General features: G+C 47.3%; 1 protein-coding gene across 1 annotated transcript in view; it reads right to left on the bottom strand.

Moving 5' to 3' along the window:
• Window positions 1-10,156, bottom strand: part of LOC136708723 (glycogen debranching enzyme-like) — a 48,141-nt gene extending 37,985 nt beyond the window's left edge. The window contains exons 1-4 of the mRNA XM_066683479.1: window positions 10,075-10,156; window positions 8,882-9,092; window positions 7,697-7,866; window positions 5,414-5,617 (exon numbers count right to left, since the gene is read on the bottom strand). Coding sequence (XP_066539576.1) covers window positions 5,414-5,617; window positions 7,697-7,866; window positions 8,882-9,092; window positions 10,075-10,156 — 667 coding nt within the window. The remainder of the gene's footprint in view (window positions 1-5,413; window positions 5,618-7,696; window positions 7,867-8,881; window positions 9,093-10,074) is intronic.
• Between the last annotated feature and the right edge of the window lie 1,769 nt (window positions 10,157-11,925).

The following is an 11,925-nucleotide window of genomic DNA, read 5'->3' as shown; positions in this document are numbered from 1 at the left end:
TCTGTAGGCTCTGTTTTCCCACTGGGGCTTTGGGGGAGCAAGAATGCCAAGTATTTCCCATCATGCCATGTTCCCCCAGTAAACAAAGAGAGACTTTGTGTAGTCTCTCTTTGTGTAGACACATTGTGACAATGTGTAGCTTGTTTAGTGTAGGGGGTGGGGGGGGTGTTTGTATGTAAATGGTAAAGTGGCAATTTTACAAAATAAGGAAATGTGTTTAGAAGGTTAAACATATTTTATTCCAAGTTTTTGCACTGTTTATAAGAGTATGAATCTGGGAACGTATACCATGTAAACAGCAGCTGATATGTTCAAATGACGTTGAAAAATAATAATCGGAAATCGGAAGGCAATGTTATGAAACTATCAGTAACACTTTACAATAAGGGTACATAATTCACAATATTTAAAACAATATTAAGCCTTACTAAATAGCCCCGCTCCGGGTGACTGTCTGTGAGGAGTGTGGTGTGTTCTCCCTGTGTCTGCGTGGGTTTCCTCCAGGTTACTGTCTGTGAGGAGTGTGGTGTGTTCTCCCTGTGTCTGCGTGGGTTTCCTCCAGGTGACTGTCTGTGAGGAGTGTGGTGTGTTCTCCCTGTGTCTGTGTGGGTTTCCTCCGGGTGACTGTCTGTGAGGAGTGTGGTGTGTTCTCCCTGTGTCTGCATGGGTTTCCTCCAGGTGACTGTCTGTGAGGAGTGTGGTGTGTTCGCCCTGTGTCTGCGTGGGTTTCCTCCGGGTGACTGTCTGTGAGGAGTGTGGTGTGTTCTCCCTGTGTCTGCATGGGTTTCCTCCGGGTGACTGTCTGTGAGGAGTGTGGTGTGTTCTCCCTGTGTCTGCGTGGGTTTCCTCCAGGTGACTGTCTGTGAGGAGTGTGGTGTGTTCTCCCTGTGTCTGCATGGCTTTCCTCTGGGTGCTCCGGTTTCCTCCCAGGCTCCAAAAACACACATTGGTAGGTGGACTGGTGATTCTGAAAATTGTCCACAGATGTGAGTGTGTGTACCTAGCCACTGGAATGCATCATGAAGCAATGCCCTTCCCAAAGCCTGGATAAATAGGAAGGGCTGGGTCAGGAAGGGCATCCAGTCAATCTGGAGCCCACCAACCCACACACTGTAAAACAAGACCACCCAGTCAGTTTCTACGGGCTGCCTAGATCTATCCAATCACAGTGCAGAACCCGTAGCTCATTATCATCTACAGGAACAGTCAATGAAAGTGGCCATTCTGAACAGGACTGTTCAGACAGAGAAAGAACACTGCTGTGTGGTTTGATCCTTGTGCTATATTGACCAAAGCAGGTCACAGATGTTTTTTTTTAAGAACCAGAATTGTGCTCTCTTGTGGAAAAGGGATGACTATGTCCCCATTTATTTTCAATTATAAACTGGTGTATATTATTCAAGTCTAAAAGCTACAGACTTACAAAGTCCATACAGTAATTTATCCCACTGCCTCATATGACAACATTAATCACGCCAAACCTTTGAGATGTTTGAACCTGTCTCCTTGCACATAGTTAGCATAAGTGACATCCTTGTGCCATTTATAGATCTACACAGAGGATCTGGCTCTGCTGGGGATAGGATTTCAGGGTACAGATAGTCATCTGACCTTCTGAACACTGTCGTTGACACCTCCCCAGCACCTTCACCTTAGCGTTACTCTCTGTGCAGAGTCATAGTACTGAGCATGTAGCAGTTTTGCCACAGATTAATGCTTATCCAAATTTATTCTGAAGTGAAACTAATTAAGGGATAAATTGTCCCACGTTTCTGAGCCAACTTTCACTGCATTCAGATTTCAGAGCATTAGTGAAGGCAGGTAATAACGATGAACAATCATTTCTGGTTCCAAAACAACACCCCAAATCATCCCAAAGCCTTTGGATGGTGCTTCAGCACTCTACAGAATGCACTTCAATTCCCAATTTGTCCCAAATGCTGGAGGAGGGGTTTTATATCCCTCTACCTCACACTTGGCAGTGGACTCCTGTCCTTGAGCCACCCTTTCCCTGTACTATTCTCCACTGTCAACACAGCTGACCCACTTTGCAGGGCAAGTATGAAGCCGATCAGGAGCTGTGCTGGTGTTTCCAGCGGTAGGACATGAAATACGAGACTACGGAGACAATAAAGCTCTCTCCCTTTTCCTAACATGGCTGATGTATGGACGGTGACCTGTTCTCTAAGAGCTACTTTTGAAATCAGGGCATTATTAGAGAGTGTTCCCCTCTTTGCAGCTGCAATAGCCTCTACATTTCAGGGTGGGCCTCAGGGGCGTCACTAGACCTAATTTACTAAGGCATGTGCCCCAGTAAAATGTCGCTGTGCTGAACTAAACTCACAGTCGTAAAAGAGTCCATTTTATCTGCAGAACTACAGAACACATCATGCAAATTCACTGCAGGAACTACACTTCCCATAATGCCCCAGTCATTCATTCATTCATTATCTGTAACATTATCTGTAGGGTCGCGGTGGGTCCAGAGCCTACCTGGAATCATTGGGTACAAGGTGGGAATACACCCTGAAGGGTGCGCCAGCCCTTCACAGGGCAACACACACACACACACACCTACGGACAATTTTGAGTCACCAATCCACCCGGAGCGGGAATCAAACCCACAACCTCCAGGCCCCTGGAGCTGTGTGACTGCGACACTACCTGCTGCACCACAGTGGTTAGGTGCCTTGCTTAAGGGCACTTCAGTCATGACCTGCCGGCTCTGGGCGTCGAACCAGCAATCGAACCAGCAAGTTCCCTAACCTCCAGGCCATGGCTGCATGGTACAGAAGTGACAATACACCCAGAAAATCACAAGAAATAAGTAATCAAACTAGAGACAGGACACATGGGTCATACATGTTACAAACATTCATTCATTCATTCATTTAAAACAAATATATATATATATATATATATGTGTGTGTTTCACTGCACGGATTGGGTTAAATGCGGGGAACAATTTCCTTTGTGTGTAGCACCGTGGCCAGTAAAGTGATTCTAATGGAGCTTTAAGCATGGGCTTGAACAGTGTGTGTGAGTCTGTGGAGATCTGGGTTTAGAGCAACATAGTTTTATTACCATATATACCTTTCTGAGCATACACACACAAACACACACACACATACACAACACATTTAGTGTTGCCACTATAATCCACGACTCAAAAGTGTCCGTAGGTGTGAGTGTGTGAGTGTGTGAGTGTGTTGCTCTGTGAAGGACTGGCGCCCCCTCCAGGGTGTATTCCCGCCTTGCGCCCAATGATTCCAGGTTGGCTCTGGACCGACCGTGACCCTGAACTGGATAAGGGTTACAGATAATGGATGGATGAATGAATGAACTATAATCCACTGAGTAGACACTGACGGATATTAATCGGGACATGTCCATACCATCTTTATGCAAAACTACACCCTTAAATTATAATGCCTGAAGTACATTTAAGTGTTTAGTGTTTTATTATTATAATTTTTAGCTGTTGAACTTCTAACAATCCTGAAAAGCAGCGTCCCTGCACACTGTTGTTCTGCAATTACATGTTACGTCTTTCTAGTGTCCAGAAACACACACCGTACTGATGCAACCTTGGTCCATTCAATGGAGATCTGTTAGGAGAGTATCCCGCACGCTCACTCTGGGATACAGAGAGTGCTGATATGGTCAGAGCACACTCAGAGGACAGATGAAACACGGTAATGTCAGGGATAATGCTGGGCTCCACTTTTAGCCCCCTGCTCTATCAGTGAAATGTCAAAGGGTCACACCATTGTCACAGAGGCAGGAGATTTCGATCTACATTCATAGCATTTGTCAGTCGTCCTAATCCCGAGTGGCTCACGGTTGTAATCATCTCATTCCCATAGTGTGGTGTTCCTGCCTGAGCTGGGACTGAAACCCTGTGCCGTTTGCTGTGTGGAGGACTGCAGCGTAGTTCACCGGCCTCAGGCCAGTGTTTTCCTCCAGAACAGATCTGAACCGTATAAAAATTGTTTTGACATTTTTCATCGCTGACATCTCCCTCTCTCTGGGGAGAAGAGCAGGCAACGCTGACCTTCAGATGAAAAATCGGTGACACGGCTTCAGAAACTAAGAGCATGATGAAATTGAGACAGCTGCTGCTGCAACGCTCCTCTCTCACGCCACGCGGACCAGCTACAGGGGCGGCTCGTCCTCAGCACGACGACAGACCCACACAGGACACAGCTTTAATCCATCAGCCAAAGAGGACGACAGCTTTATTCCCTGTAGATAGCACTGGACAATTTTTAAAGACTAATATGATTTAGGGTTTTTTAATATAACCGCTGTGGGTCATAGAGGCAATGTTTGCATTTTACATCAAAAAGCTCTTTTTATAAAGTTCAGATGATGTTTCCTCACAATTTGTGCTGAAAAAAGTTTGGGTGTTTGTAAATAGCCCTGGCTCCGTAAATAGGGAAAAAACTTAGTGTCTCAATTTGAAATGGCCCAGGGACTCATGCTCTCTCTCTCTCTCTCTCTCTCTCTCTCTCTCTCTCTCTCTCTCTCTCTCTCTCTCTTGCTGTCTCTCTCTTCCTCTGTCTGTCTCTCTCTCTTCCTCTGTCTGTCTCTATCTCATTCTCTCTCTCTCTTTCTCTCTCTCTCTCTCTCTCCCTCACAGCCAAGAAACAGCATCTGGAGGAGTTTGGATGGTGGCGAGACCCCAAAAGTTGAAAAGCATGAACATTTACATTTATGCATTTGGCAGACGCTTTTATCCAAAGCGACTTACAAAAGAGGATCTAACACCTTTAATACCTTACACTGAGTGCAATATACAGGAAGTAATAAGTGCATTAAAGAAAGACTTTCAGTGCGAGTGCTACTCTCGGAAGTGTGCTACTCTCGGAAGAGCTGGGTTTTCAATGATTTCTTGAATGCAGAGAGGGTTCCTGTTGCTCTGATGGTGCTTGGAAGCTCGTTCCACCAGCATGGTACCAGAGATGAGAACAGCCTCGACTGACCTGTACGGGGGGTTGGCCGTGTTAGTTGGCGCTCCTTTGAGGAACGGAGAGGGCGGGCGCTAACGTATGGTTTTAAGAGTCTATTGAGGTAGATGGGAGCAGAACCAGTGAATACTCTGAAGGCCATCATTAGTGATTTGATAGGGACTCTAGCTTCTAGCTAGCAGAGGATGTTGCTCTATTCCTGCTCCATAGGTGGGTTACACTGATTATTGTTGGTGTTACAGATTATTTAAGAAGGAACTGACTCTATATTCAGGAGAGCGCTAACTGCAAGAAAGTAAACACGGAGTGAAAGTGCTACAAAATTAAACACCATTCCACCTTAAAACATGCAGAGCTTCTGAATGTAAACAACCAGAGAGAACTGCAGGTCCCCAAAATCGTAGATGTCCCCTTTAAGAGGACCAGCCTCGGCAGATTCATACCTGTGTGGTTGTACACAACGTCAGTGATGCAAAGCATGTTCCACTCTTTCCTGATCTTTTCCATCAGGTTCCCCACATCCGCCCATGTGTAGTTCCTCCCTGGAGGGGAGAAATCTGGGTTCAGCTCCAGCTGGTCAGCAATGGAGTAGCCAGAGCGTGATTGACCCAGCTTCTGCAATGGGGTCAAGTGGATCATGTTGTAACCTGGGGGGGAAAGAGCAGATTCATTAGAACAGGACAACAGCTGCCTGGAAACAATGGCAAACGTCACTTTTACAGGGAAAGGGTAATGCCTTCAGCACTCTCAGTGTCCATTCTCTCAGCTCCACTGACCACACAGGAGCACTTTGTTGTTCTGATAAGGTCCATCTGTTGCTCTGTATACTCTGTTTACCCTCTTTCCCCCTGTTCCTCAGCGCTCAGGACCCCCACAGAGCAGGTGTGATGTGGTGGTGGATCATTCTCAGCGCTGCAGTGACACTGACGTGGTGGTGGTGTGTTAGTGTGTGTTGTGCTGGTGTAGAGTGGATCAGACACAGCAGTGCTGCTGGGGTTTGTTTTTCTGGTGTTTTGTGCCTGATAGTTTGGCCACCCCTGTACTAGAGTCTCCAACACTAATGTGTTGAAATTTGTGAAGATTGTATGCCATTTCTTTTTCATCTGTTACCCACAAGCCTTTCATTTTCTGCGCAAGATTTTACAAAGCTGAATGTCATTGTGTCTGTTCATAAAACACACACTGGACACATCTGATCATTACTGACTTTCTGAGGAGTAACATCTGCACAGCAGATTATTTAACATTAACATTACACAAAACAGGTGAAACCTCTGGTTTACTGAATTCAGAACCAGGCTGTGAATTACAAAACATAAGGCACTGTTGTATCAAGCAGACCATTTTATAGAAATGTAAGAAGTTATACAAAACTGACTGGTTCCCCGCGATGCCCTGTTCTTTTAGTGAGTATAGATTACGTCGGTTGATTATATGTGGTGCTTGCTTTCATTCATTCATTCATTCATTGTCTGTAAGCGCTTACCCAGTTCAGATCTCACAGACAGTCACCCAGAGGAAACCCACGCAGACACAGGGAGAACACACCACACTCTTCACAGACAGGCACCCGGAGGAAACCCATGCAGACACAGGGAGAACACACCACACTCCTCACAGACAGTCACCCGGAGGAAACCCACGCAGACACAGGGAGAACACACCACACTCCTCACAGACAGTCACCTGGAGGAAACCCACACAGACACAGGGAGAACACACCACACTCCTCACAGACAGTCACCTGGAGGAAACCCACGCAGACACAGGGAGAAAACACCACACTCCTCACAGACAGTCACCTGGAGGAAACCCACGCAGACACAGGGAGAACACACCACACTCCTCACAGACAGTCACCCGGAGGAAACCCACACAGACACAGGGAGAACACACCACACTCCTCACAGACAGTCACCTGGAGGAAACCCACGCAGACACAGGGAGAAAACACCACACTCCTCACAGACAGTCACCCGGAGGAAACCAACGCAGACACAGGGAGAACACACCACACTCCTCACAGACAGTCACCCGGAGGAAACCAACACAGACACAGGGAGAACACACCACACTCCTCACAGACAGTCACCCGGAGGAAACCCACACAGACACAGGGTGAACACACCACACTCCTCACAGACAGTCACCCGGAGGAAACCAACGCAGACACAGGGAGAACACACCACACTCCTCACAGACAGTCACCTGAAGGAAACCCACGCAGACACAGAGAGAACACACCACACTCCTCACAGACAGTCACCCGGAGGAAACCAACACAGACACAGGGAGAACACACCACACTCCTCACAGACAATCACCCGGAGGAAACTCACGCAGACACAGAGGGAACACACCACACTCCTCACAGACAGTCACCCGGAGCGAGACTCGAACCCACAACCTCCAGGACCCTGGAGCTGTCTGACTGCACCACTGTGCCGCCCAATGTCAGGAACTGACAAGCTAAACTATTTTAACAGTTAATTTGTTATAGTTTATTTTTAATTATTGTTCAGGGCCAAAGAATGAATGGAAAGGATTAATATATCTGTCCATAAACATTGCACCCCAACCCCACACACATTGCCCTGGTGCCCCCAAGTCTCCTCTATTTTTAACCCTCACTCTCCAATCCCCAGTGTCCACACACTTCTGGCCACACCGGTGCCACCCCGACATCAATAATCATGTGAGGCTGTGTGTGCTGTTCAGACTCTCACCAGTTTCCTTGGCCACTCGAAACCGGTCCAGCCATTCGTCCAGGGGACCCAGGCACTTGGACAGATAGGTCTGAATGGTGATGCTGTTCAGAGGCAGTATCTTCCTCTCATGGCCCACACGTAGCACTGGGTCCACCACAATGTAGCCCCCACCCGTCTTCTCCTCCCCCCTGACGGCACAGTTGAGGGATTATGTTCAGCCGATGGTACAAGTCTCAGAATGCAGTATTTTACAGATCTGATAAAAACGCCATGACACAGTGAACCAAACCAGCATTGTTAATAACTCTGGAGTGACTGGGTGAGTGTGAGTGTGTGAAACTGTCCGTAGTTGTGTGTGAGTAACTGTGTGAGTGTGTGAAACTGTCCACAGGTGTGTGTGTGTGTGTGTGTGTGTGTGTGAGTGACTGGGTGATTGTGTGAAGCTGTCCACACAGGTGTGTGTGTAGGTGTGTGTGTGTGTGTGTGTGAGACAGAGTGAGTGTGTGAGTGACTGGGTGAAAGTGTGTGTGTGTGTGGCTGGGTGAACATTTGTGAGTGACAGAGTGAGTGTGTGAGTGACTGGGTGAATGTGTGGCTGGGTGAATGTGTGTGTGTGTGTGTGGCTGGGTGAACACGTGAGAGTGACAGGGTTTGTGTGTGTGTGACTGGGTGAAAGTGTGAAACTGTCCACTGGTGTATGTGACTGGGTTAATGTGTGTGTGAGTGACTGGGTGAATGTGTGTGAGTGACAGGGTGAGTGTGTGTGAGTGTGTAAGTGACTGGGTGAATGTGTGTGAGTGACAGGGTGAGTGTGTGTGTGACTGGGTGAGGGTGTGAAACTGCCCAATGGTGTGTATGTGTGAGTGACAGTGTGAGTGTGTAAATGACTGGGTGAATGTGTGTGTGAGTGACTGTGTGAGTGTGTGTGAGTGTGTAAATGACTGTGTGAATGTGTGAGTGAGTGACTGGGTGAGTGTGTGTGAGTGTGTAAATGACTGGGTGAATGTTAGCGTATGTATGAGGCGTGATTGCGAGAATCAGCCAAATGTTTATTCGCCATGCTCTGGCTTTAATAGAGTCGCTCTGAAGGCGAGGGTGAAGTGTGGGAAGCTGAGCTGACTTCATGACGTCAGATAAAGTGAAACTCAAAACAAAGTGATGCAAAAATAAAAAAGATTTAAAGCCGTCCGCTCCTCCACTGACCCGCAGCCAAAGTAATACTGATAGGAGCCTGCGGTCTCGAGGTCCAGCGTGCAGTACTTGTCCGAGTCATCCTCCCGGCCGCTGGGGTTGATCCACTCAAGCACCCTGAACTCCTGACTGTTGAACTTCTTGCCTCTCTCTGGGTAGTTGGTGTGGACATGAATCCGCTTCCCCTGCAGCGTCGGCCCCAGACGGAACTGGAGCTCGAAGCCTTAGATCAGTCCAAACAGAATGTGAAGAAACCACATGCAAATGATGAGCATAAACACCTTCCTTAGGGGCACTTAGTCCAGATTAGAGTAAAGCAGTATGTAAACATTCATAACACATCCAGAGGTAAAAATAAATAACTGGACATTATTCATCACAGTTTAAGGGAATTAAAAAAAACACTGAGGCTGTTTGCTGCTCGTTATCGAAGCCCCAGTGTCTGTAAATGAGTAAATAAACACAGTGTCTCAGTCTGGAAGGCTAGGCTTTCTCTCTCTCTGCTCACAGCAGAGAAAAATGGCAGAGAGAGAGACCTCCAAATGTTGAAAACACATGAAAAGAGATGAGGATGTGGCTGTATTCCAGTTGCATAGGGGGAGCAATTTTGACTGCGTTTTGCCGTAAATGGAACTGACTCAAAATTTGGGAGAGCACTAACTTCATGAGGTAAACACAGAGCGAAAATGCTACAAAATTCACAAAATAATTCACACAGTGAATAAAAAGTTACAGACAAGTTAAACTTCACTTCAGTTCAGTCGCTTTTCTCCTCAAACACACGGTTCCACATTAAAAGACGCACAGCTTCTGAACGTAAACAAATGGCAGTGAACTGTAGTTTCCCACTATTGTAGACGTTGCCTTTAAAACCACTGGTGCACTGCTGCTAATTTAGACTTTGGAACGAGCCACAGAAATGCAAAGTAAACCCAAGCTCTTCGGCTAATGATGTATCTCAGTGCGATATTTAGGTTCTCGAAAGATTAGGTAATGCAAAATATGGAGCACATAAATCTGCTTCAGTGTAAGAGGCTTGTGTTTCAGTCTGACTCAGACCAACTGATGTAAGCAAAATCTCAGGTTAGTGGCACAACCTTCTGCATATCAAGCCCTCAGAGGTGACCAACAACATTTCCTTCAAAGCCCACCTTAGGGCAACTGTCTCAATAGCAGGAAAACCCAATGTTAATAGCTGGACTTACCTTGTTCCAGACGAAAGAGTGTCCTGTCCAGTCTCTCCATGTCATTCAGGAGGAGTATCCTGGTCTGTGTGCTGTGGAACATGCTGCCTTTCTTTTTTTAGGATGCCCTTTACGTGCGGGAATTGCTGCCTCTGGACACACTACTATGAACGGGAGGACAGGCCGTAAGAGACAATGTATGAATGGCTACTGATCTTACAGTGAGCAATGCACGAGCTCAGCATGCAGCAAGATCTACTCTCTCCATGGGCCTAGGGTCACTGACCTCAGGAGGGATCAGGTAAAACACAATCTGACAAAAGAGCTCGGGTTCATCAGAGACACTGTCACTGGAGATGAATAAGGCTCATGGAATAGCACTAAAGCAACTGTAATAGAAGTAAACCACGCTGCTCAGGAGTGAAGGGGTTAAATCCACCAGTTCAGTATTAACCCACCGAAGTGTCTTTCCCATCAAACAGGGCCACGCCATGCATCAAAAAGTGTCCTGTTATAACCCTGTTTCCCCTACCTGCAACATCCAGCTCCTCTCATCACCGCAGACGCAGAGCCGTCTCCTTGGGGGCAGCAGCCTGCCCTTCTTTAATAAGGTCAGGCATCTAGGGTCACATGCGTTTCCTGACCCTAAATTTAGCAGCTCACCTTTCTGGTCACAAACTAGGAGTTTCTTTAAAATAAAAAAAAGAAAATGATGCTTGGATTGCATTGAGACTCAGTGTGTGATTACTTTCACTGAGTGTGTGTATGTGTTTTATTTATGTTCTTGTTGTGTAGTATAGTTATAGTGTGTGTGTGTTGTTTTCTGTGTGAGGACAGTGGTTTTGGGAGGTGTCCTCATATTTCTGCCCTTTATTTGTTAGGGCCCCTTCAAGTTCTTGGGGTGAGCTTAAGGGTGGGATGCTCTTTAGTTCGTTGTAGAACATAGTCACATGAGTGTATCAATAAATTGGAAGCCACAGTAGGGGTTGGGGGTGGCACGGTGGCGCAGCCTGTGTTGCAGTCACACAGTTCCAGGGACCTGGAGGTTGTGGGTTCAATTCCCGCTCCGGGTGACCGGAGTGTGGTGTGTTCTCCCTGTGTCTGCGTGGGTTACCTCCGGGTGATTGTCTGTGAGGAGTGTGGGGTGTTCTCCCCGTGTCTGCGTGGGTTTCCTCCGGGTGACTGTCTGTGAGGAGTGTCGTGGGTTCTCTCTGTGTCTGTGTGGGTTTCCTCCGGGTGACTGTCTGTGAGGAGTGTGGTGTGTTCTCTCTGTGTCTGCGTGGGTTTCCTCCGGGTGCCTGTTTGTGAGGAGTGTGGTGTGTTCTCCCTGTGTCTGTGTGGATTTCCTCTGAGTGACTGTCTGTGAGGAGTGTGGTGTGTTCTCCCTGTGTCTGCGTGGGTTTCCTCCGGGTGACTGTCTGTGAGGAGTGTGGTGTGTTCTCCCTGTGTCTGCGTGGGTTTCCTCCGGGTGCTCCAGTTTCCTCCCACGCTCCAAAAACACATGTTGGTAGGTTGATTGGTGACTGAAAAGTGTCCATATGTGTGAGTGTGTGTCACCTTGTGAAAGACTGGCGCCCCCTCCAGGGTGTATTCCCGCCTTGCGCCCAATGATCTTAGGTAGGCTCTGGACCCACCGCGACCCTGAACTGGATAAGGGTTACAGACAATGAATGAATGAATTTTGAACTTAAAAAAATATGTAAGTAATTTCAAAGTAATTTTCTTCAGTGAGATGAGTGTCACAGCGGGTCCAGAGCCCACTCAGAACCACGCCCCAAACAGAGCGCCGGTCCACACTGCGCTTTTTAATAAGAAATGAAAGGGGCTCAAACACCTTCAGCAATAAGAGGCAGGGCCGTGTGCGTAGGAGAT

This window comes from Hoplias malabaricus, chromosome 10 (assembly GCF_029633855.1).
Source record: "Hoplias malabaricus isolate fHopMal1 chromosome 10, fHopMal1.hap1, whole genome shotgun sequence".
Lineage (NCBI taxonomy): Eukaryota > Metazoa > Chordata > Actinopteri > Characiformes > Erythrinidae > Hoplias > Hoplias malabaricus.
This window is presented reverse-complemented; position numbering and strand designations above follow the sequence as displayed.